Genomic DNA, 24,450 nt, shown 5'->3' with positions numbered 1-24,450 from the left:
AGGCAAGATGTAACATGTCAACAACAGCAGAAATGTAAGATTTTCTGGAAACGTGTCACTGTCAACGGTTCACTTAACGCGTTTGGAAAAAGCTAACTCGTTAACTTTCTTGCAATTCCTATTGGTCATGTAACCCCATGTATTGTTATCGTAACGCAGAGGCGAAAATAAATAACGAAGAAAAGGTCTAACAAAGGGTTTTGGTGTTGGGCGTAATTATCGTATGTCGGCGGAAAGGTAGATACTCTAATGTGGAACAAATTTATGTTGGAAAAAAAAATTAGTTGCATTTTTGGCCACCAGGGTCAAATCTGGCACTGTGAATGCAAGAAAGAAATATAGAAATGTCTCCATATGTAACGGGTTAGAAATGGGACGTGGACAGAAAAGAGAAAACAAGTGAGAAAGGCATAATGTTGATTTTATTATTAAGTGCCTCTTTCATTTGTTCAGTCTGAGCACTGGAGACGTCGACGAGATGCTGCACAGCGCGATTTTCACCTGGTGGCCAAAGTATGAATTAACATTTTTCCAGAGTAAATCGCTTCCGCATTAACGGATGAGCAACATCTACTAAGTGATGAGCAACATCTACTAAGTTTCGCTGCCATACAATACTTACAGCCCACATTGGATCTCCGTGAGAAGGTGCACTTTAATTATAACCAACCGGTATTTTACGGTAATAGTTGTATCCATTCTCGCCAATGGTGTAATAGGACGGTAATAGGTCCCTTTGCCTATTTATGCGCAATACTTTTCATTTATTCATATTGTGGGTCAACAATTCTTGCAGGCCTTCTTGCATTTTGCGCAGTCTTCTGAAGTTTCTACCTTATGCGCGTTAACACTAGTCCCACGAAGGCCAATGAAGGATAGCCAGTGAATTCGGCCGAACTTCGCTAACCAACGTATTGGCGTTTGGCCTCTCATCCTCACCAAACCAAAGGGGTGGGGCCAAGGGATTTGGCCGTGTGGAATCCAAATTGCCTCTGACAAACAGTCGAGGTTTCTCCCGTTCTGTTATTGTTATAAAGTAGCGTCCTAATTACAATTTCACCGGCCGGTATTAGGAAGGAAGGAGAGGATATACTAATCATCGCATGTGCAGCATTTATTTTACTGCATGAAGCTGATCATCAGAAAGAAAAGAAGAAGAAGAAGAAGAAGCGACGCTTCCGCAAATAGGCACACCGAGCATCGAACGTTCTCCACTAGGTCCTTAATGTAAATTGTAAATAGCAGCTGGCCTGTAGCAGTCCTTTGGGGTTCTCCCAAAATTACCTTTACATGTATCGGTTTTGATCAGTTAAAAACGAGGTATGGAGCGACACAACCTGAATTGACATGGGGTTATACGGAAACAAAAGACTGCAAAAACTGGCCAACAGATAGCACTGGACCGCAACACTTCAGTTACGCTGCATTGGAATCTTGCATAGGTAAACTGTAGTGAGAGGGAGTCAGATTCTCCATAACATGGCATTATAAACAACTAATGGATAGCGCTCCATCCCATATTGCCGCCCATGTGAAAGATCTCTTGCGCACATCGTTTGGTGAGAACCGCGTGCCTCTGCACGCTACGTCCGTTCTGCTGGGCCTGCCAGGCCCCTTGGCCTCAAACCGCGTGATTATTGGTTGTGTGGTTACCGCGATCGTCCGATATAATTAGGGACGCTCAAAGGCAATATCCCACAGCAGTTTTCGCCATGCCTACTGAAGTACTGTACTACGATGTTGGCTTCATGGTCCCTCTAATACTGGTATTGTAGATAAGAAGAAATTTAGAAATGGATATTAAGTTCAACGAGAAGAAACAAAACCTTACAGGTTCGTTATGACATCGTAATGATCAGAGACAGCAAAGGACTTGGAACAACAACCGAATGGAATTGGTAGACTTGGGGGAAAAAACGGAAGGCGAACATCAACAAAGATAATGGGAAGTGGTCGAATTAGATCATGCTGAAGGAATTATATCAAGGACTGAGACACTACAGGTAGTAGAGGAGTTCTGTTATTTAATCAGCAAAATAATTGTCGATGCGGAAGTTGAAAGAATAGCACACTGGCTATAGCAGAAGATGAATTTGTTAACTTGTAGTATAAATTTAAATGTTAGGAAATCTTTTGTATAGGTGTTTGTATTGTACTGAAACGTGGCTGATAAGGTGGTTCAGACAATATAGTAGTGCCATAGATGAATGCTGAAAATTAGATGCATACATCGAGTAACACATCTGGTAGTGGATGGATTGGGGGAGGGGGGGGGGGAGAAGAGGTTTATGTCACAACGTACGTAAGAAAAGTGATCTATTGATTGATAGACCACACCCTAAGGCATGAAGGATCGTTAGTTAGGTAATGGTGGGAAGTGGAGAATAGGGCGGGGTGGAAATTGTACAGGAAGACGGAGACATGTTTACAATAAGCTAGTTGAAATCGATAATTGGATGTAGGTGACAGTATTTATTCAGAGATAAAAAAGGCTTGTACAGGATATACAAACATGCTTCAAACCAGTCTTCGGCCTGACCACAAAACAAACATTGAGGTTTGCCGTCAATTGGGAACGGAAGAAAGGAAGATAGTTGTACCAGAAGTACTCTCCGCTACACACCGTAAGGTGGCTTGAAAATATATATCTAGATGTAAATTTTGAAAGGTTCATCATTGGAAATAAGTAAATGACGAATTATAAAATTGAATGCAAACAGTTTCTTATGGCATTGTGTGCATCTGTGGAGCCAGTCAAGTAATGCAGTTGCTGTGGCTTGGCTTCTTCACATGTTGGAATTGAGAAATAGGTGTGATTATCTGGCGTGCTGACATCATCAAAGAAGCATGGGATTTCCTGAACCCCCGGAATCAGCTATTTCTTCCCCCAGCCAGCACTTTGACAAATACAGAGAAGGTATATCTCGAATTCTAATACATATCTAATTTTCTTCCTGTAAAATATGTACTTTATGGCTTTAACAATTAATTCCTTCCTGCAGTTCTAGGCAAAAGCATTCAGAGATTTTAATTTTACATCTTATTTCCGCCATGACACCATTGTTAAAGCGTTCATCACTTCCTGTGTGTATGTGTGTAGGTCGGCAGCTGTTCTGCACCACATTCTTGCAAAATTTTTGTACATAACTCTTCAAGTTTACAACTTTTGTAAATGAGTGTCCATTAAATGTAGTTACTAAGTCAGTTTCAAACTCGACAAACGGCTGTTTTGTGTAAAGTGAGCCGGCCGGTGTGGCCGTGCGGTCTAGACGCTTCAGTCTGAATCCTGCCTCGGGCATGGATGTGTTTGATGTCCTTAGGTTAGTTAGGTTTAAGTAGTTCTAAGTTCTAGGCGACTGATGAACTCAGAAGTTAAGTCGCATAGTGCTCAGAACCATTTGAACCATTTGTGTAAAGTGAACAATGGACAGTCCAGCATATTTAGATACAATATAAAGATCCATTTTAAGCCGATCCAGATGGCAGTGAAGCTTTATAAACACGATTTTTGTCGCTTTATGAACGCGATTTTTCGTGAATCCTCTAATGTAGTAAACTTTCTCGATTCTGTTGATTTCGGCCAGTACTCCACCATGTGACCGATCTCCTTTTTACAGTCAAATCAGATATTTTGTTATATTCCCCAGCCATAGCCAAATTTCTCAATACTCTGTTTTTGAAGTAATATGCAAACGTTGCTTGCACACCGGCAGTAGTTTGTTCTCTTTTTCCAACAGCAGTTTTTATTCTACATTGATGACAGTTGTTTTCTCAATATGCTCCAGTTTTCTTCTTATGATTTCAGAGTCCTCCATTCCCAGTTTCCTTTTGAGTACGAATAACTCATGAACTGCACTGAAAATGGTATTGTCTTTAACACGGAGTGGTTTAAATCTGTTCGACACATTGATTGTTTTTCTTAGGATTTGTTATACAACATTGTGTCAATTGTTCCTAATTTTACAATATCTGTATCTGGCCATATTGTGGAGGACAGTGCCCTAACTGAGAAAAATAAGTTTCCCTTACTTTAGCATAACACCCGTATCGTCTTTGTTGGCATCAGTGTTAAGTTTATAGGTGGATACTTAAAACATTATGCAGACAGAAGCTACCCTTGGTCATGAGTATGTGGAAGACTTACTTGTACACCAGTGAGTTTTCGGGTGTTCTTATTACCCTAGTACACAAACTACAGATCGTTGTTTAATACCACGCAGCATAGTTCTTTAAGTTCTGTCAATTGACGCAACATGGAAGCAGTTGGCATGCAATGGAGCAAATTTTAAATACTGTTTGTTGGTGTCTAACACACTTTAACTACTTTGCACAGAGTCAAACACAGTATCCATTCTGTAATTTTGTATTATAGCATCCAGCCGGGGGTAATACTGTATTCTTTAGCCAAGGAAGAACTAAAAGTTTCTCGTAGTCTCATGTCTGGATGCTTTATGAGATCTCTAAGGTATTTACCGATGACTTTGTTCATTCCCGAGCTTATGATTTGAAATAAAGTTTTGTTATATATCTGTATGGTTGGAGATTTACAACCTTATAACAGTCATTCCCAGCTGTCTTATCGTTCTCCACAATCACACTGCTGTTTCCCTGGCATTCACCTTCTATGTAGAAGTTGTAGCTTGATATTAGGTAGTTGCACATCTCCGTTCTGTTAAAAATCCCAGCAAAATCTCGCGCCAAATCCAAAAGGTATCAGTCATTTACACAAGGCTGTTCCAATATTCTAGGTAGCTCTTCCACTGCAACATCCATTTTAACGACGGGTAATTCCACTTTATATGCTATAGCCTTAGGATTTGTATATTTCTTCGAAATTGTTTCCATTGATTCCTTACCGTTTTTTCCCAATATTCTGTTTGCTGTCACATTGTCATTCTGATGTGGGAGAAATGGCAGCTTCGTCTTGATACCATGTCCAAAATTGTCGAGGTTCTCCTGTAATAACGACAAATTAAAGAATTCGTCTGTTGGTCTTGTCTTCCTCCCCAATAACTGAGGTATGTTTAGCACTTTTGGAGGAATTCATATTGACACTTTCCACTACGACAGAAGATCAGCTGCGACTTTCTGGCTTCCTTTTATACTCTAAAGATCTAAGATAGCGACACTTATGATCATGTGACCTCGTGGTTATACATTCTAAATTTGGTTTTACTTGCAACCCAGTTGTTTACTCCTAGCATAGTTACGCCATTTTTGTGACAGATATCCGTGGGAGGGAGGTAGACTGCCTGTTGCGAATACCATCCTTAATGAGTGGGATACTACAGCACTATACTATACCATCTGCAAATGTACTGATACTATTCCGTCCATAAGAATGATAATTGCAAGGGGCAGTTTCCCTCCCTCCCCACGATCATCCCAGGATGCCCGGAGCTGACTTCTATATTGTCGTAAATAGCCCAACAGATCTGAGCTGTAGTGTGACGTCATAGAGCCAGTGCAAGTATTCTAGCTCTGGAGCAGTGCACCAGAATTCTACGCTGTTATAAACACCCCAACAGATCTGAAGTGGATTGTGATGTCATGGAGCCCGTAGTAGTATGCCTTGTCAGGCAGCATGACAATGCACAATTTTGAATTTCCCGCCAATTTATACACTTAGGACAACAGCTCTACATCCATTGGAAACACATTAGTCAAGTTGGGCTATTTTTTAATTTCTCGCCAAAAATTTGAATATCCCGTCATTTTGACATTCCTGTCATTTTATAGATAGGGCAATGGGCCTTTGTCAGAGGGGGTGGTGGTCAGGATTGAGGAAATCCCATGACTCATGAGGTCAGCACGCCCGAAAAACACAGCAGAACATCTCTTGTTATCCTAATCCTGTCGACGGGGATATCGGGAACAACCAAGCAATAGGTGATCTAGACGTGCCTTTTTAATTCTGAATGAAGCAAGATGAGACATGCCACCGCGTCTCCGCAGAAAAGTAGGTCAGTGAGCCCCGCCTGCTGCGAACGCGTCACAAAAACCAGCTAGCTCCAGCGCCGGGCTGCTAGGGAAAAAAATGTAGGTATCGGAACGCGTTTTCTTCTGCCACCACGAAAAGCGACAGGGGAGTGCGACGTACTGAACCGCGATAAGCTACAGGGCTACACGTTAGTTGGAGAGGAACGAAGTTGGTACACTGTCCTAACACATGAGCGTTATCCTCGACAGGGCCCTTACATACAGGAGAGGAATCGTAAATTTGGGGGGGGGGGGGGTAGTAGTATTTACATTGAATAAAACGTTATATATAAAAGTATCCAGTTTATTGGTTACAGAGATACACATTTTAGAATGTAATGAAAACACTCACGGAAGATTTTTAGAGAATGCGAATGATTAAGTTCAAAATTGATTTTCATAAATTCCACCTTCGACTTCCATGCACTTTCGAATTCTCTTTAACAGCAACGCGTTTAGCTCTTGTGAAGTCGTCTCGGTGTCAATTCGTCTGGTGTCGTCTGCTTGTCGTCTTCGCCTTTTGAGCATCCCTACAGGCAAAAATCTACATGGTTAAAGCCATCCTCACACGGGACAAGTTAGCATACGTTGACGTGGAGCTGTAAAAGTTTTTGTACCTCACTTCCTCTTATGTCACGTTGAGAAGACATTGCAGCGCGTAAAACAAAATAAGTTCTGCGATGTTTTGGCACGCGCCACGTAAAGTTGAAGCAATAAGAAGCAAGATCACACTCTGCGTTACAAGGAGAACATGTGAGACGCCATGTTGCATTTGTCTCTTTTTAGTTGAAGCCGGTATTTGGTGGGTTTTATTTGATAACTTACTAAGACAATGCATCGTCACTATACGACTAGTCGTCATAAAATGACGGGAAACGTCAAATTGGTGGTTAAAGAGTTTTCGTATTTAGTTATTTTAGAATTACAGCTTGCACATTGTGAAAATGTGCCGCTTTAAGCCAACGCACAGTGATGATTCAGCAAACGCGCTGTTCTTGGTAGGATTTTTTTTATAATTAAATGTCAGTTATTAATAACGGCGATTAAAGCCTTCAGGAGATCGACAGATAAAACTGAAAAGTCGTGTGATATAAAAGTTCAGTATATATTTTGACAGCTTGTCGCCAGTGTACGCTCATGCATATTTTATGACGATTGACAAGCACAAACCCCGCAGAAAAACAAATAGAAAGTGTATTCAACAATAGAAAAATAGAAATATACATAAAACGTGTTGTCTCGGAAACAATTCCGAATAGGGCACATGTTCATGTGAAGTTCTTTGTTTCAAATGAGCGTTCGTGTCATATCCCTGAATATTGACTATTCCTCGTCGGACACCGTGTGTAATGCAACATTGTGCGAATACCACGATGGAAGTCAATGGTAAACATAAACCCTCTTGGAAAATTGTAGGTTCAAACTGGGATGATAAACCACAAGTAATAAAACTAATAGCATTGGCAGTTTGCTATTGTGCCACGAGAATAGCACAAATCTGCGTATGCTGCCAAGGTGAGGCGCACATTGGGACAGTGGCTTGTAAACTGCGCCCTACAAAGTTCGATGAAAGTTCCACTATTCCTCCTGTCCGAACTCCGTAACTTGTCCAGCAGGTAGTAGAACTGAGAATGCTTGCGTGGTTTACGGATGAGGACTGGAGGTGCTTCAACAAAGAACTGAATGCCAAAATTTGTATGATTGGGAGTGATCTAATTATATTTAACGTCGGAGGTTCAAAAATAGTTCAAATGGCTCTGAGCACTGTGGGACTTAACTTCTGAGGTCATCAGTCCCCTAGAACTTAGAACTACTTAAACCTAACTAACCTAAGGACATCACACATATCCATGCCCAAGGCAGGATTCGAACGTGCGACCGTAGCGGTCGTGCGGTTCCAGACTGAAGCGCCTAGAACCGCTCGGCCACTACAGCCGGCCTACGTCGGAGGCAATCACAAAGTTTTTACTTAAACCAGATCTTCAGAATCTACAAGGAGAACATAAAAATTGAATTACAAACTCAGAATTCAAAACTCTTCTCTCTTCTACTTCACACAGCGGGCATTAAATTTTTACTATGGATCAGCATATGGCACTAGAAATGTACATAAGATGTATTATAATGCTAACTAAAAGGCCAAGGTTATGATTGTGCAAGACGTTGAGAGAGGAAAAAAAAAACAATCACAACACATTATCATACCTGATATGATGTAGAAAAACAGCTGGCATTCAAAACGGCTTCCAGTCGTCTCGGACTGGATAAATACGGGTCCTGTATAGTTTTCAAGAAAATCTAATACCATCGTTTCTGCGCCGGCCGTTGTGGCCGAGCGGTTCTAGGCGCTTCAGTCCGGAGCCGCACTGCTGCTACAGTCGGAGGTTCGAATCCTGCCTCGGGCTTGGATGTGTGTGATGTCCCTAGTTTAGTTAGGTTTAATTAGTTCTAGTCTAGTCTAGTCTAGGGGACGTATGGCCTCAGATGTTAAGTCCCATAGTGCTTAGAGCCATTTGAAACATTTTTTAAAAGTAAGATCGTTATCTGGCCCAGAATGCCCAGTTATAACCTACTCACCATGTTAGTTTCCTCTTCAGAATAAGATTGTGATCTAAGATCGAGATTTGCCATTTTTTCACAAGTGAATGCCGTTGTAAGATATTGACTGAATATTGTGATCCAATACACAGTCATATGATGTCTTGTAGTTTTCCTGCTTTGCCCTATCCTGCTTCCTAATATGTGCACGGCCTATAAAGTTGTTATGAGCGAAACATGCAGAATCTTAACTGGATGTCTGTAACCTAATTATGCAGATAATTATGCATGTTGGTATTCTGATTGCTATGGGTTTATCTATCTATTGTCATTCTTTGTTTGTAGTTCACTGTTGCTATTTTAGTTAAAATATTGTCATTTGGAGATAGTGAGTGGAACTGCGGGCGCTAGAAAATGGAGTGTCTAGTGGAGAAATCGGAATATTTCATACATTTTTGTGTTTGAGTTATATAGAGGGATGACGGCAGTGGAGGCTTCAGAAACATTTACGCCGTGTATGGGGATAATGCCGTTGGACAGAACATGACAAGAAAATGGTTTTTTCGTTTTAATGAGGATCATTTAGACATTTGTGACACACTGTGTTCAGGACATTCAGTGTTTGATGAAGACCGTTTAAATGCATTAATCCACACTGGTCCACATGAGAGTGTACTCGAGAATTGGCAAATGTGATGAACTGTGAACATTCCACCATTGTACAACATTTGCATGCAATGGGGAAGGTTCAAAAATCGGATGTGTGGGAACTACATGCTGTAAGCCAGAATCACGAAAATCAGCAGGTAGCCTTATGTGCACCTCTGCTTGCTCATCATCAGTTGGCTAATGAACAACACTGGCCATTCTTATCCTGGTACCTGCCGGCCGAAGTGGCCGTGCGGTTCTAGGCGCTGCAAAATGGTTCAAATGGCTCTGAGCACTACGGGATTCAGCTGCTGAGGTCATTAGTCCCCTAGAACTTAGAACTAGTTAAACCTAACTAACCTAAGGACATCACAAACATCCATGCCCGAGGCAGGATTCGAACCTGCGACCGTAGCGGTCTTTCGGTTCCAGACTGCAGCGCCTTTAACCGCACGGCCAATTCGGCCGGCTAGGCGCTGCAGTCTGGAACCGCGAGACCGCTACGGTCGCAGGTTCGAATCCTGCCTCGGGCATGGATGTTTGTGATGTCCTTAGGTTAGTTAGGTTTAACTAGTTCTAAGTTCTAGGGGACTAATGACCTCAGAAGTTGAGTCCCATAGTGCTCAGAGCCATTTATCCTGGTGCCTTTATGGTAACATCACGAAAAGAAAAGAATGGTTGAGCCCAAACAGAGCAGCAACTGCTCGTACTAAGACCTGCACACATTCATGAAAGATAATGATATGCATGTGGTGGAACAGCAATGATATGGTGTATTATGAATTGGTTCCCCCAAAGTGTAATCATCACTTGTGAGATTTATTGTAAAAGATTGAGACATCTTGCAGATGCAATTCAAGAACAGGTACCAGGAAGACTGTGTTAAGTGATGCATCTCTACGAGAACGCCCTCTTGCGTTCTGCTAGACTGACGAAAAACACTATAGAGAAGTTAGTTTGGGAAATCATTCTGGAACTACCTTATTCACCTAATCCTGTGCCCTCAGATTTTAACCTATTCCGCTCTCTGTCAATTAACCTCCACAGAACTTCCTTTCCGGGCGAAGATGCACTCCGGACAGGCCTCGACAAGTTTTTTGCCTCAAAACCATGTGATTCTGCAGCTGCAGAATCGGAAAGCTACCTCTGCGTTGGCAGACTGTTATAAATGTGAAACAAACTAACACAGCCCAAACAGGCCTCGAAGACCTAATGGTACCGACCAGCTGCCGTGTCTTCCTCAGCCCTTAGGTGTTACCAGATGCGGATACGAAGGGGTATGTGGTCAGCACACCGCTCTCCCAGGTGACAGGTGCCACTACTTATTCATCAAGTAGCTCCTCAATTGGCCTCACAAGGACTGAGTGCACCACTCTTGCCAACAGCATTTGGTAGACCCAGAAGTGACCCATCAAAGCGCCGGCCGCTGTGGACGAGCGGCTCTAGGCGCTTCAGTCGGGAACCGCACTGCTGCTACCGCCGTAGGTTCGAATCCTGCCTCGGGCATGGATGTGTGTGATGGGATGTGTGTGATGTCCTTAGGTTAGTTAGGTTTAAGTAGTTCTTAGTCTAGGGGACTGATGACCGCAGATGTTAAGTTCCATAGTGCTCAGAGCAATTTTTGACCCATCAAAGTGCTAGCCAAGCCAGACAGTGCTTAACTTCAGTGATGTGACGGGTTATAAATGTGAAAGAGAATATATTATTAATGACTGAAGTGTCTGTTTTGTCTATCTGTTGTGCTTATTAAATTTATGGAAAAACGCTACGAGCTTGTGCACCAACCTGATATAAAAGTTAAACGGGGGGACTGTAGTAATGTGCACAAGTGGAAATTAAACACGTATTGTAACTTTTTTTAAAAATATTAATTTTATTATTTTTCATATATGCAAGCGTGTTACACACAGTTGTTACACTTTCATCACAACTATTCGCCATATTGGAGTATTTAGTAAATAAATGTCTTTTTGTAGACATTAAATATAGGATGTGTAATGGCCTGTGTTCACATGCCGCTATGCAGTCATCCAACTTGACACCCACACAAACTTTGTCACATTATACATTGCACCACGCCACTGAAAGCATTTTTAACACCATTGGTTATCTGAAATACTATTCAGTATGTAGCAAAACACACCACATCGTATACACTCGCTTTGTTTGTAACACTTCGCTTTTTTTTTAACATATGCTAAGCGTATTTCTAGATTTACTTGTTTGTGCTGTAGTGCCGAACACTGTAATTATTGGAATGGTAAAATGACTGCTGCTGAGTAAAACATTTATGTTGACCTCGTGTTGGATGTATGCAGTGACGAGTTGACTCTCAATGTATGACAGATTTTCGCTTAAGCATCTCCACTCTGTTCTGTGAGGACAGATCGTAAGTCGTCCTTCGGTAGCTCAGTTAGTACACATGCCTGTGAAAGGTAAAGGTCCAAAGTTCGAGTCTCGGAGTTTTAACGTGACTGGAAGTTTCACTGATACAGCAGTGAGAACTTAAAGACTGCACGTCGGTACACCTGCGAATGCCTGGCAGACTTTCAAAAGTAGATATACAGAATTCTGTAGAGGCTGGTGTTTTCACATCTACTGTTGTGGGTTGCAATGTAGAAAGGGTGATACCTGTTGGACGCTCCAGTGGCTGCTAATAAAACATCATTAACACACTAACATTAATTAAGGGCGTTACACACGCATCAGTTTGGTGCCGGACCGACCATTTTCGTGTCAACCAGTCAACCACACCTGTCCCGACCGACTGCTTTCAGAGCCTACAGCGCCACCATGTTCGTATCGCTGGCCGACTGCTCTCAAAGATCGTAGCGCCACCCTGTTCCTATCGCTGGTAGCGAGATAAAAAAAAACAAAAACAAAAAACAAATGTTGAAATGTGTGTGAAATCTTATGGGACTTAACTGCTAAGGTCATCAGTCCCTAAGCTTACACACTGCTTAACCTAAATTATCCTAAGGATAACCCATGCCCGAGGGAGGATTCGAACCTCCGCCGGGACCAGCCGCACAGTCCATGACTGCAGCGCCTTAGACCGCTCGGCTAGGTAGCGAGTTATTTATAGTAAGTTCAGGGGGCTATGTTCTATGAGGCACCGCTTGGTTTTACTCAGAAACAAAAACTAGGGTATGCTTTGTCTGTTGTAGAGACAATAAACCAAAGTCGAAAGAAAGCTGTGGGCAAAGAAGTGTTTAATGCAAGGAAAGAAATTCACCTACTCTCTAGTACGTAATGATTTTCGTAATTATCTGAGAGTTGATGAAACATATTCTTTTCGGAGCTGCTGAATATCATCAAACCATTCTTAACTATAGCCTCGTGATGACTGGGTGTTGTGTGATGTTCTTAGGTTAGTTAGGTTTAAGTAGTTCTAAGTTCTAGGGGACTGATGACCATAGATGTTAAGTCCCATAGTGCTCAGAGCCATTTGAACCATCTTAAAGTATAAAGAACACAATCATGAGAGAGGATGTAAGCTGCGAGGAGACGCTGTTAGCTACATTACGGTTTCTGACCAGTGGCGGAAGTCACGAGGACCTCAAATTAAGTGCTCGCCTCTTGCGATACAGGGGAAAAATTTTTGTTTCAGTTGCCAAGCTTATTATTTCAGTGCGCTTCACTCTCTCTCTGCTCCTTCAACAAATTCGCCTCAGATTTGAGTCTAGGAGTTCCTAGAACAGTCTTGCCAAACTTTTACAAAGAAAGTTTACATTGTAGATTTTAATTTTTCCCCTTCGTTCCATTTGAACTCGAATCCATAGTTCCTCCACTTAGTCACAATATTACTCTCCAGAGTGAAGCTCACTAAGCAGCTTACGTGACTGTTATCTAAAATTTCCAACTCAATACTTACTTACTGGCATAATCTTTTTTTATAGCCCACCCACACTGAAGTTTCTCTCTCTCTCTCTCTCTCTCTCTCTCTCTCTCTCTCCCTCCCTCCCTCCCTCCCTCCCTCCCTCCCTCCCTCCTTATTGATAAGCCAATTGACTTCTCTCGTTCCCACACAGAAACATTACCCTGTTAAATCATCATATAATGTAAAATAAAATCGCAAAGTTCTTTCTCCTCAGCAAGTCATTCCACAACAAATGGTTTCATTTAGTTATTTCCATTGTTCGGTATCTTTACGTGACTGTCAGGCGGCTTTTAACCAGCTGTGTCAGTATTTCATCTGTAACTTTCTCCGAACCAAATGTTTCCCATACATTTCCCAAAGACACACGTCCGTAAAACTACGCTTATGCAAAAGCTGCTTCTGGTACTACCACATACAGCACACTGCAGTTACCTCTTATTTTACATCTAAAAGCACACACACACACACACACACACACACACACACACACACACACACCGCCTTGCAGTATCATTTATTGTTACACACTTTCTAGTGCTCTTCGGCACTTTACCGTTGAATTAACTCTGTGATGTCGAACGCAGTTTACGTTGTTCTACTTTCATAATAATATTTCTTACGACGATTTAAAATGCACACTTGTCGCCCTTGACTGAAATAATGCCTCCCCGAGTTTGCCTGTGCATTTAAGAACAATTAAACGATGTTTATTCGTACTCCCATGTCGGGTAACATTGCAAGTATCGTCACATTTACCCTTATCCTCAGCCACACATTTCTGAAAGGATCCGGCCTTCTAGGCTCGATTATTGGCTTCTAGATTATTGGCCTTAAAGAATTTTTTTCTTCTCTTCTTCACCACCCTCTATGGAGAGGGTTGCGCCGCCGCCAAAACTGACGATGAATCTGCGTCCTTCAGAAATAAATGTCTGCCCTACTTAATTATGCACAACATAAGTATCATGTTCCATTCTTCATAGTACTTGCAATAAAGTCACCATCTACAGTTCCACTCTGCACGACCCAAGTGGCATATGTACAGGGTTATTACAAATGATTGTAGCGATTTCACAGCTCTACAATAACTTTATTATTTGAGATATTTTCACAATGCTTTGCACACACATACAAAAACTCGAAAAGTTTTTTTAGGCATTCACAAATGTTCGATATGTTCCCCTTTAATGATTCGGCAGACATCAAGCCGATAATCAAGTTCCTCCCACACTCGGCGCAGCATGTCCCCATCAATGAGTTCGAAAGCATCGTTGATGCGAGCTCGCAGTTCTGGCAAGTTTCTTGGTAGAGGAGGTTTAAACACTGAATCTTTCACATAACCCCACAGAAAGAAATAGCATGGGGTTAAGTCGGGAGAGTGTGGAGGCCATGACATGAATTGCTGATCATGATCTCCACCACGACCGATCCATCGGTTTTCCATAGGGTGTCAGGGCTTGTAGCAATTGTAAACGGTAAGGCTTCTGCTTTAGCCTTTTCCGTAAGCTTTTCCAAACCGTCGGCTGTGGTACGTTTAGCCCCCTGCTTGCTTTATTCGTCGACTTCCGCGGGCTACGCGTGAAACTTGCCCGCACGCGTTCAACCGTTTCTTCGCTCACTGCAGGCCGACCCGTTGATTTCCCCTTACAGAGGCATCCAGAAGCTTTAAACTGCGCATACCATCGCCGAATGGAGTTAGCAGTTGGTGGATCTTTGTTGAACTTCGTCCTGAAGTGTCGTTGCACTGTTATGACTGACTGATGTGAGTGCATTTCAAGCACGACATACGCTTTCTTGGCTTCTGTCGCCATTTTGTCTCACTGCGCTCTCGAGCGCTCTGGCGGCAGAAAGCTGAAGTGCGGCTTCAGCCGAACAAAACTTTGAGTTTTTCTACGTATCTGTAGTGTGTCGTGACCATGAATGGAGTTACAGTGAATTTATGAAATCGCTTCAATCATTTGTAATAGCCCTGTACTTCTCCGCACATCTGGCGCAGGTTTCACAGCATCAGTACTACTACCACCCAATGGCAAAGATCACTGTTAGGCAACCGGCGGCCTGCGAGCCGTATTTGGCCCGCTGTTAGTTTCAGTCCAACCTGCGGAAGAAATTCAGGTGGGGGGGGGGGGGGGGGAGGAGGGAGAGAGAGAGAGAGAGAGAGAGAGAGAGAGAGAGAGAGAGAGAGAGAGGACACTCGCGCTGTACTCCTCCCAGCACAAATTTTCGGATATCTCTTGACACAGATCAGTAAAAGTCCGCATTTTTCCAATTTTGCTTCTGCATATACAGCCAATAATCACGGCCGTTAATGATAGTTGATGAATGACGCAACCAGCCACAAATACTTTTTGAAACGTTTTATTTCTTAGCCATAATCGGTGTCGGGTCACTTTGCTCATCTTCAGGTTTCCAATATTTTCAGTTACATAGATGTTTTGATCAACAGTATGCCGTCTGCAGTCAGTTATCTAATGAGAGCAAGATTTGTAAATCGTCAACGGCGGATTAGCTTGTGCTAATGCTAGTGGTAGCTACTGATCACCTATTTCACATCATTGTTAAAAGTAAGGAACCGGGTTGTTTCAAACACGTTATAATGTCTGCGATGCCGTCACAAAAGAGCGCTTCGATGGATAGTGCGATTTTAACGGAATGTTCATGAAAGTTTCTGCACCCCCTGTAAAAGCTTAAAGAGTGGCAAAAGGGATGAAACGTTATTGTTCCTGGACAGCGTACCAGCTCAACCATCATCTGATATCTTAACGAAAGGGACGATTTTATAAAAGTGACATTTCTTTCATTTCCTCCACGTAAAGTAAACTGGTTATTACAGCACATGAATCCAGACGTTAGTAAGAGTTTCAAAAGTTATTACAGAAAAGAATTGATACGCAAGTTATTGTTGGTAAGAAAAGGGAGGAGAGAGTCTGGTATGATATTATAAATATATTGGGTTGGAAAATACGTGTTACATGATCAGAACAGCATGGGGTAGTGTAAAGAAACAAAATCTTAAAAAAAGCCTGGAATAAATTTTTGGGTGTATCGGGAAGTTCTCAAAGTCCAGTTGAAAACGATGATCAGAATTATATGTCCGGAAAGTTCAATATGCCACAAGAACTCAGTGACTATGACTGTGATGAAGACGACATTCAGTATCAAGAACGCAGATCCAGGGCAGCAGACCATGCAGGAAAGCGAAATTGCAAACCTCGTCACTGATAAAGCTGATGTCGCCAGCATCTCCTCAGCTAATGGTCCAGAAAATGAAAATACATCACCGGCCGCGGTGGTCTAGCGGTTCTAGGCGCTCAGTCCGGAACCGCGCGACTCCTACGGTCGCAGGTTCGAATCGTGCCTCGGGCATGGATGTGTGTGATGTCCTTAGGTTAGTTAGGTTTAAGTAGTTCTAAGTACTAGGGGACTGATGACCACAGATGTTAAGTCCCATAGTGCTCAGAGCCATTTGAACCATTTTTTTTGGAAAATACATCGGCTGGTTCTGAAGGATTTACTTGCTTAGATGCTGCCTTTCGACGGATTAAGTCTCAAGATAAAAGCTACGAGTGTTAAACAACTGCCCGGAAAAAAGTGCGTGACGTAGCTGCTCATAAACGGGTTGGCGTGCATTGACCAACCAAAATTAAAGATTGAGTGTTAATTCTATAAATATGTACTGCATATGCAAAATGCGTATGCAAAACACATTTTTTTGTATACTAGGTACTACATACATTCGTGCTGTACTTGCCTTTGTAATAATAAGAGATTCGTGTTATGAAAGTATGTAATTTTTATTGATAAGTTGGTAAATAAAAGTATACGGTTAGATTATCCGAATACTCTGGTTTTCCAAACACCAAAGTCTCCCAATTAGTTCGGATGATCGACGCTCTACTGCAATTCCAGGATCGATTGGTTTAGCTGTGTCAGCGGTAGTACGGCGTACCGCGGAAGCATATGAGCTAGGCACACATGCATTCTCTTCAACGACGATTTCAATTTTTGTATTTTCTGTTAAAGCTGCTGTCTCTGCATTCATAGGCTGTATTTGCCTACACATACCCGCATGGCTCGTTCGCATCTGAGCTATTAGCGCTGCCAAAGGTCGCAACGCTTCCAGCTCATAAGTGGTTGACAATCTAACTAATGCAAAATATGGTTCAGATGGCTCTGAGCACTATGGGACTTAACATCTGAGGTCATCAGTCCCCTAGAACTTAGAACTACTTAAACCTAACCAACCTAAGGACATCACACACATCCACGCCCGAGGCAGGATTCGAACCTGCGACTGCAGCGGTCACGCGGTTCCAGACTGTAGCGCCTAGATCCGCTTGGCCACACTGGCCGGCTAACTATTACATAAAACCTAACAAACAACAAGAGAGAGACGACGATGCAGACATTTGGATACACGACTTGCAGACATTTATTACAACATGATTTTCCACCTCAAAGGCTACTCGTAGCTGTCATTAGCACATACTTAAACACAATAAATCATACTTCTTGCCCGTAACTAACTGCATTAACCATTCCAAACGGTACAAGTTGGCATACGCAATCTTTGAGCTTCATCGGTTCTCATTTCCTTCATCCTATACACGCAAATTTTAAAAACAGTCGAATTTCCACAATTCTTGCAGTCAAACAAAAGCAAAACAAAAAAATTACTCACCATACTGCATGTCGCCAAATCTGTTATCCTATAGTAGTCTAGCCATTTTCTTAAAGGATGGCAGCTGGCACGTTTCCTCTGTCACCAAAATATAGTGTGTACAGGAAGTTCTTACGCCAAATGTACAGGCCAGGGTTGTAACGTCTACTTGTTGTGGGTTGCAGTGCGGAGTGCGTTGATGCCCGGAATGTTCCAGCAGAGGCTGATAAAAGTTCATTAGGAAACTAACATATATTGTTCCAAAATACATGTCTGCGAACAGTAATGGGTTGTTAGAAGTGGCGCCTGCCACGCTTAAAAGCGCTGACGCTCTCGCGCACTACTGTCTCGGGTGCTGCAGCAGTAGAGGCACGGACTCGATATCCAGTGACGGGGTCGCTGGCTGCTTCTCGGCCAGTGTTGTCCACACTGCCTCAGGCCGTAACAGCTTGGGGGAGTGGGGAGCCAGGGCGCTCTCACTGACAACGTGGGCACTGCCGCTGTGAGCTCCACTTGCTCTTCACGGAGTGTGTGAAGTTACGTTGAGCCAAGTTGTCTCTGACAAGAGTATGGCCCACAGCAACAAAGGAAAACAGGTTGTGGCCATAGCACACCCCCCACCGTTGAAGACTATTGACCGCTATCTGGACCCTCTGGTTAGGCCTTCAGAAGGCCTGTTGGCTGATGTCACTCACAGGTCTTGAACGGCAGCACTGTCTCTTGCAGTTGCAATGCACTCCATGTAGGACTCTCTGTTTCATCAGAGATGGTCTCGATGAGCAGAGGATAGTCCAACACGGGTCGCTCTCCTGAGCTGGATTGTTACAGAAGAGTATCCTACTACTGGAACAGGAATAATAATTATACAGGATCTGTGTGGCATACGTTGCTATTAAGAGGCAACCATGACTTCACTTAACCTGCGTTTCTCTACCTATCGGCTTTCCGAACACTCCAGGTGCAACTGAAATCTGTCTCAGCCTTGGCTTTCAGAAGCAATGGTGGACATATTTTGCAGTGTCAGTATTCTGAGTAGTTATTCTTGCATCCGAATTACACCTTCTTACTTCATTCTGCGTGGTCAACACAATGAAGACACCCTCCTCCCTCTGTGTGGCCATTCTGATGTATTGGTGCTTTGGGCCCCTACAACATCAGCAGCCCTTCCTTGTTGGCAGTCTGCCCAGCTGTTCAATACCGACTTGCTCTGCCGACCTCTTATGTTGCCACGGGAAGACTTCTAGAATTTTACTCGATTGCTAAGCCTTTATTTCAGTGCGTTTCATCACATCAGAAGTTGTAAATATGAAAAGAGCACACCAGAAGTTGGAAATGTGAAAAGAGAAATCTGCATTTTCTGAACACCTAATAAAGCATGGACATGAGCCATCTAACATAGAACAGAACCTGAAATTATTAGGATGAACAATTACAACAAAAAACTCGCTACCATAACAGTGAAACTTTCACAGAAAGTAATAAGTGACCAAATTAATATAAGTAATAACTCGTCGATCATGTTAGCCACTAAAACAATAACAAAAGGAGATACAGAACATAACCAGACTACCTAGGAACAAATTCCCCTACACACACACACACACACACACACACACACACACACACACGATATTAAATCACACAGACGCAGCGGCGCAGAACACAAATGAAAAACACGGAGTGACAGATGGCAACACTACATACTGTAAACACAACAAACCAAAACACAGTGAACAGTGGAAGAGACGTGGTCGTAGGTTGTGTTCCAAAAATGAACAGCACAGAGACACAAGTGATGACACTTTCTGCAAGACCTGACCATCATTTTGCAGAACAATGCTCAAGCACGTACAGTACAAGTTGTTACTGCTTTGTTTGACTGATGGGGCTGCTAAGTACTATATCCCCTACTGCACTCCCCTGACTTAAGCCCTCGTAAGTTCAACTCCGCTTCTAAACTGAAGGAAACACATCACAGCATTCGCTTCAGAACTGCTACAAATTCGTCGGGCAGTAGACCGTGCCGCTCGAACTGTCAACACAACTGGCACTGCTAAGAGTAACCTAAGACTTCCACATCGCTGGGAGTGGGTTATACACAATGCTGGTGACTACTTTGATGGTCAGTAAAACTTTGAAACACTTATCTATTTTGTAAGAGCTGTAAATAAGTAGTTGCAACTATTAGAGTTCCAACCTTCGTACATAGGCAACATCATTGTAACGTTCACAGGAAGTTTTTCCCTTGTGGAAGAGTTAATGACTAACTAGGCTCCTCAGGCTGCCATTGGTGGGTCATCGTCATAGACCTAAAGGACGTGTAGATAGCTGGACGTGAGAGAGAGTGGGAACATATACACTTATTTTTTGTCTGTTGGTGGTTGTTTTAAAATCTCAAATTGACCGGTTTGAGACAGTGTCGCCCATCTTCAGATCTGTTAAACAATTAAAAAAATGATTGTTGGGTTGTACTTCTGTCTTTACAGTATTGCAGAGCTCAGTTTTTTCTACCTAATTAAAATACAAACTTAGCGTAACGTATCGTTTCCCTTAGTTGCAGAATAAGCATTGTTACCTGAACACTATCAGTTAACACTCTCAGATACTAAAGCCAAACTTGTACGTCATCGCCTTATATTAAAATTTATGAGAAATATGATGTCTAAAAAACCGTAGTGTTAATGAGCGCCCTCTCTCTACACGTACTACCGGGTTTAGGAATACAGTCTCGAAATAATCTGCATCCGGATCCATCCGGAGGCAACAAAAATTTTATTTTCAGCATTTCGCATAATTACTGACAGATTTAAATAGGTATAATCTTATGTTACAAGTTTAACGTAATAAGGCAAGTATTAGAAACTGCTGTTTGCCTTGAGGCAGCGTAACTGATGGCGCCAAATAATCGGACTGTGTTTATCCAATTTTGGAGACTGTGAGCACTTAGCGATGTCCAACAAACTTTACGCACAATTTCAAACCTTGTCAAAACTTTTTCTCGCTAACCCCATCACAAAAAGATCGAAGGACAAAACTTGATCGCTTACTATATTTTTGCTAGCAAGACTTCAGCAGCAGACAGGACGTTTTAATTTATTTATTCCTTGCTGCCAATACTATTCACTACAAAGTTTAGAGACAGTAGTCACACACACTACTAAATGTACCTGAAAAATTATATCATCGTACGATACATATTTCAGGAAACACGTCATAGACATTTAGATGCGAGAAAAAAAAAACTTGTTTTTGTTTAAAATGAAAATCAAATTACCTAGACTATATTCATCTAGTGTTTCATAATAAGGGCACTCATAGACTTACATCAAACGTTAAGCGTTATTTCAAACTTGTTTAAACGTTTTCCGCTTACACGCTTAACGACAAATATTGAATACATTAACTCACTTGTAAAGTAATCAGATGTTTGAAGCTGTTTGTTCATGGGACTTAGATTCTTTAAAGAATCGGAGGTTTACTGATTTATACCTGCTAAATTCCAGAGTATTATTATCATCATTATTATTATTATTTATTATTTTAGTATCCAGGACAGTACAGTACATTTATTTAAAACATGCCTACAATATACGAGGCTTGGTACATGTCAAACTGATTTTGAGGTCCAGAATCCAGCAAACTTGATTGGTGGAACAGTTGCTGAAAACAGATCCGCCAGGGTGCAGGCTTCAGGGAAGTGCGAGCAAACCCAGGGGTGTTCAGAATCTTGAAGTTACCGCCGGCCGTGTCGCCGAGCGGTTCTGGGCGCTTCTATCCGGAATTGCGCTGCTGCTACGGTCGCAGGTTCGAATCCTGCGGCGGCCATGGATGTGTGCGATGTCCTTAGGTCAGTTAGGTTTAAGTAGTTCTAAGTACATGGGACTGATGACCTCAGATGTTAAGTGCCATCGTGCGTAGCGCCATTTGAAGTTATCCACAAGCGCAGATTGCAGCTCCAGTAATGTAGCTCCGCCGCTGCAAGTTTTGTTTGCACCATCTCACTCCAGTTCGCAATGTGTTCAGAGTCTTGCACGTCTGGTAAGGTAGTTCAGCCGCGGGCTCTTACTTCAGGTATTTCCTGTTATTTCCTGTTGCCTTGTTACATCACACTTATGGTCGTCAACCGGAAGGTGATGATGCAGTGACTTCAGTTGTTCGAAGAAAGCTGTTTCTCGACTTCAGTTTAGGATATGAGACTTCGCTTCCAGACTTTGGATGCCTGGAATCATTTCCCATGTTTTTTTTCTTCTTAGCCCCTGCCGCTGTTCTTCGTTAAATATATAGGGGAGTGCTATGCCTATAAAATGCAGATTGTGTCAGCTGAGTTGGTCGTAGACAGCAGAGCATTAAACAATCATAACAGAAGATTTCATAGATCTACAAACAATGTGCCCGACCCTCGTTTCCATTAAACTGTCGTAGAGGGAAGTGCGTAAAGGCTGGGCCGAAAGTAGCTCCAAAGTGCGGTTTTTACCGTCTTGTCAAACGCTTGAGTGCGCGGTGGATTCCGCAGCAGATGTGTGGTAAAAGCGTCCCGTCCCAACACAGTGCACTGGTAAAGATCAAAACCAATTGAAACTGGGCCACACTCCCAGATACCGGTCAGTTTGGCATAACCAAGACAGCGACCAACTGGCGGAAAATATTTTCTACAAAGAGGGTCGCGGAAAAATCCGTGCCAACATGTGTGTCAGATTTTGGTATGGTCTGTTTTTCCTCGTCTTTAATTTTTTCTCAGTCCCAGAGTATTCCATGCATGCTTTTCAGTAACTGAATTAACGTTTGTTACAGGTATGTCAGGAGCTGCAGACGGCAGCAGCAGTGTTCCCGCAAGCAGTGAACCTGCTGGACCGCTTCCTCTGTGGTACCTGCGTGCGCCGGACGCAGCTCCAAGCACTCGCGTGCGCTTGCTTGCTCATCGCCGCCAAGCTGAGGCAGTCGTGCTGCCTGCCAGTTACCGTGCTGTGCCATTTCACAGACAACAGTGTGCCGCCCGAGGAGATCACCGTACGTCACAATACAGTATGTCGTGGTGGTGGTGCTGGTGTGGTGCTTGACTCACTTGTATAAGCCAGTAAATGGCAACTGACTGGATTGGAGTCAGAACTTCTGCACAAGTAGTCCACGATTTTACTGGGGATTGGTACTTCTCTTTTTTTTTTTTATTTAATGCTTCAACCCAATTAATAACTTGCTACTCTCGATCGATAGTTCACTGCATCATTCAAATCGCAAAAAGCGTTTGTAATTGAGATGCTACACTGACGTGGCAGAAGTCATGGGGTACCTCCCCATATCGTGTCGGACGTCCTTTGCCCGGCGTGGTAAACGGAAATGAGCGTTTAGCGTCAGTGGCCGGGAGGCCCCTTACGGGGCAGGTCCGGCCGCCTTAGTGCAGGTCTTATTACATTCGACGCCACATTGGGCGACCTGCGCTCCGGATGGAGAGGAAATGATGATGAAGACAACACAACACCCACACCCTGAGCGGAGAAAATCCCCGACCCAGCCATGAATCGAACCCGGGCCCGTAGGACGGCAATCCGTCACGCTGACCACTCAGCTATCGGGACGGACGCCCGGCGTGGTGCAGCAATTCGACGTGGTATGGACTCAACAAGTCGCTGGAAGTCTCCCGCACAAATATTGAGCCAAGTTGCTTCTACAGCCGTCCGTAACTGCAATAGTGTAGCCGGTACAGGATTTTGTGCACGAACTCAAAAATGTTCAAATGTGTGTGAAATCTTATGGGACTTAACTGCTAAGGTCATCAGTCCCTAAGCTTACACACTACTTAACCTAAATTATCCTAAGGACAAACACACACACCCATGCCCGAGGGAGGACTCGAACCTCCGCCGGAACCAGCCGCACAGTCCACGACTGCAGCGCCCTAGACCGCTCGGTTAATCCCGCGCGGCTGCACGAACTAACCTTTCGATTATGGCCCATAAATTTTCGATGGAACGCATGTTGCGCCATCAGGGTGACCAAATAATTTGCTCAAATTTCCCAGAATGTTCTTCGAACCAGTCAGGAACAATTGTGGCGCGATACAGTACATATTATCACCTATAAAAATTCCATCGTTGTGTGGGAACATAAAGTCCATGGACGGCTACAAACGGTCACCAAGTGTCCGAACATAACCATTTCCAGTCAGTGATGGGTTCAGTTGAACCAGAAGACTCGGTCCATTCAGTGTAAACACAGTCCACACCATTACGGGGCCTCCTCAAGCTTGCACAGTGCTTTGTTGACAACTTGCGTCCATGGCTTTGTAGGGTCCACGCCACACACTAACCCTACCATCAGCTTTGACCCTCTGAAATCGGGACAAAACTGACAAGGCCACGGTTTTCCCAGTCGTCGAGGGTCCGACTGATATGGTCACGAGTCCAGGAGAGGCGCTGCAGGCGATGTCATGCTGTTGGCAAAGGCACTCAAGTCGATAGTCTGCTTCCATACCTCATTAATGCCAAATTTCGCTGCGCAGTTCCAGTGAATATGTTTTTTCGTACGTCCCGCATTCCACGCAGTGTTGCTTGTCTGTTAACATTGACAACTCTACACAAACTCGACCGGTCTCGGACGTTAACTGAAGGCCATCGGTTGTTGTGTTGTCCGTGGTGAGAGGTAATGCCTGAAATTTGGTATTCTCAGCAGTCTCTTGACACTGTGGATCTCAGAATATTGAATTCACTAATGATTTCTGCAATGGAATGTCCCAAGCGTCTAGCTGCAACTG

At 43.1% G+C, this 24,450-nt stretch overlaps 1 protein-coding gene across 1 annotated transcript in view; it reads left to right on the top strand.

Moving 5' to 3' along the window:
- Window positions 1–24,450, top strand: part of LOC124805545 (G1/S-specific cyclin-D2-like) — a 180,378-nt gene that overhangs the window by 39,597 nt on the left and 116,331 nt on the right. The window contains exon 2 of the mRNA XM_047266112.1: window positions 22,494–22,709. Coding sequence (XP_047122068.1) covers window positions 22,494–22,709 — 216 coding nt within the window. The remainder of the gene's footprint in view (window positions 1–22,493; window positions 22,710–24,450) is intronic.

The sequence above is a fragment of the Schistocerca piceifrons genome, chromosome 7 (assembly GCF_021461385.2).
Source record: "Schistocerca piceifrons isolate TAMUIC-IGC-003096 chromosome 7, iqSchPice1.1, whole genome shotgun sequence".
Classification (NCBI taxonomy): domain Eukaryota; kingdom Metazoa; phylum Arthropoda; class Insecta; order Orthoptera; family Acrididae; genus Schistocerca; species Schistocerca piceifrons.
This window is presented reverse-complemented; position numbering and strand designations above follow the sequence as displayed.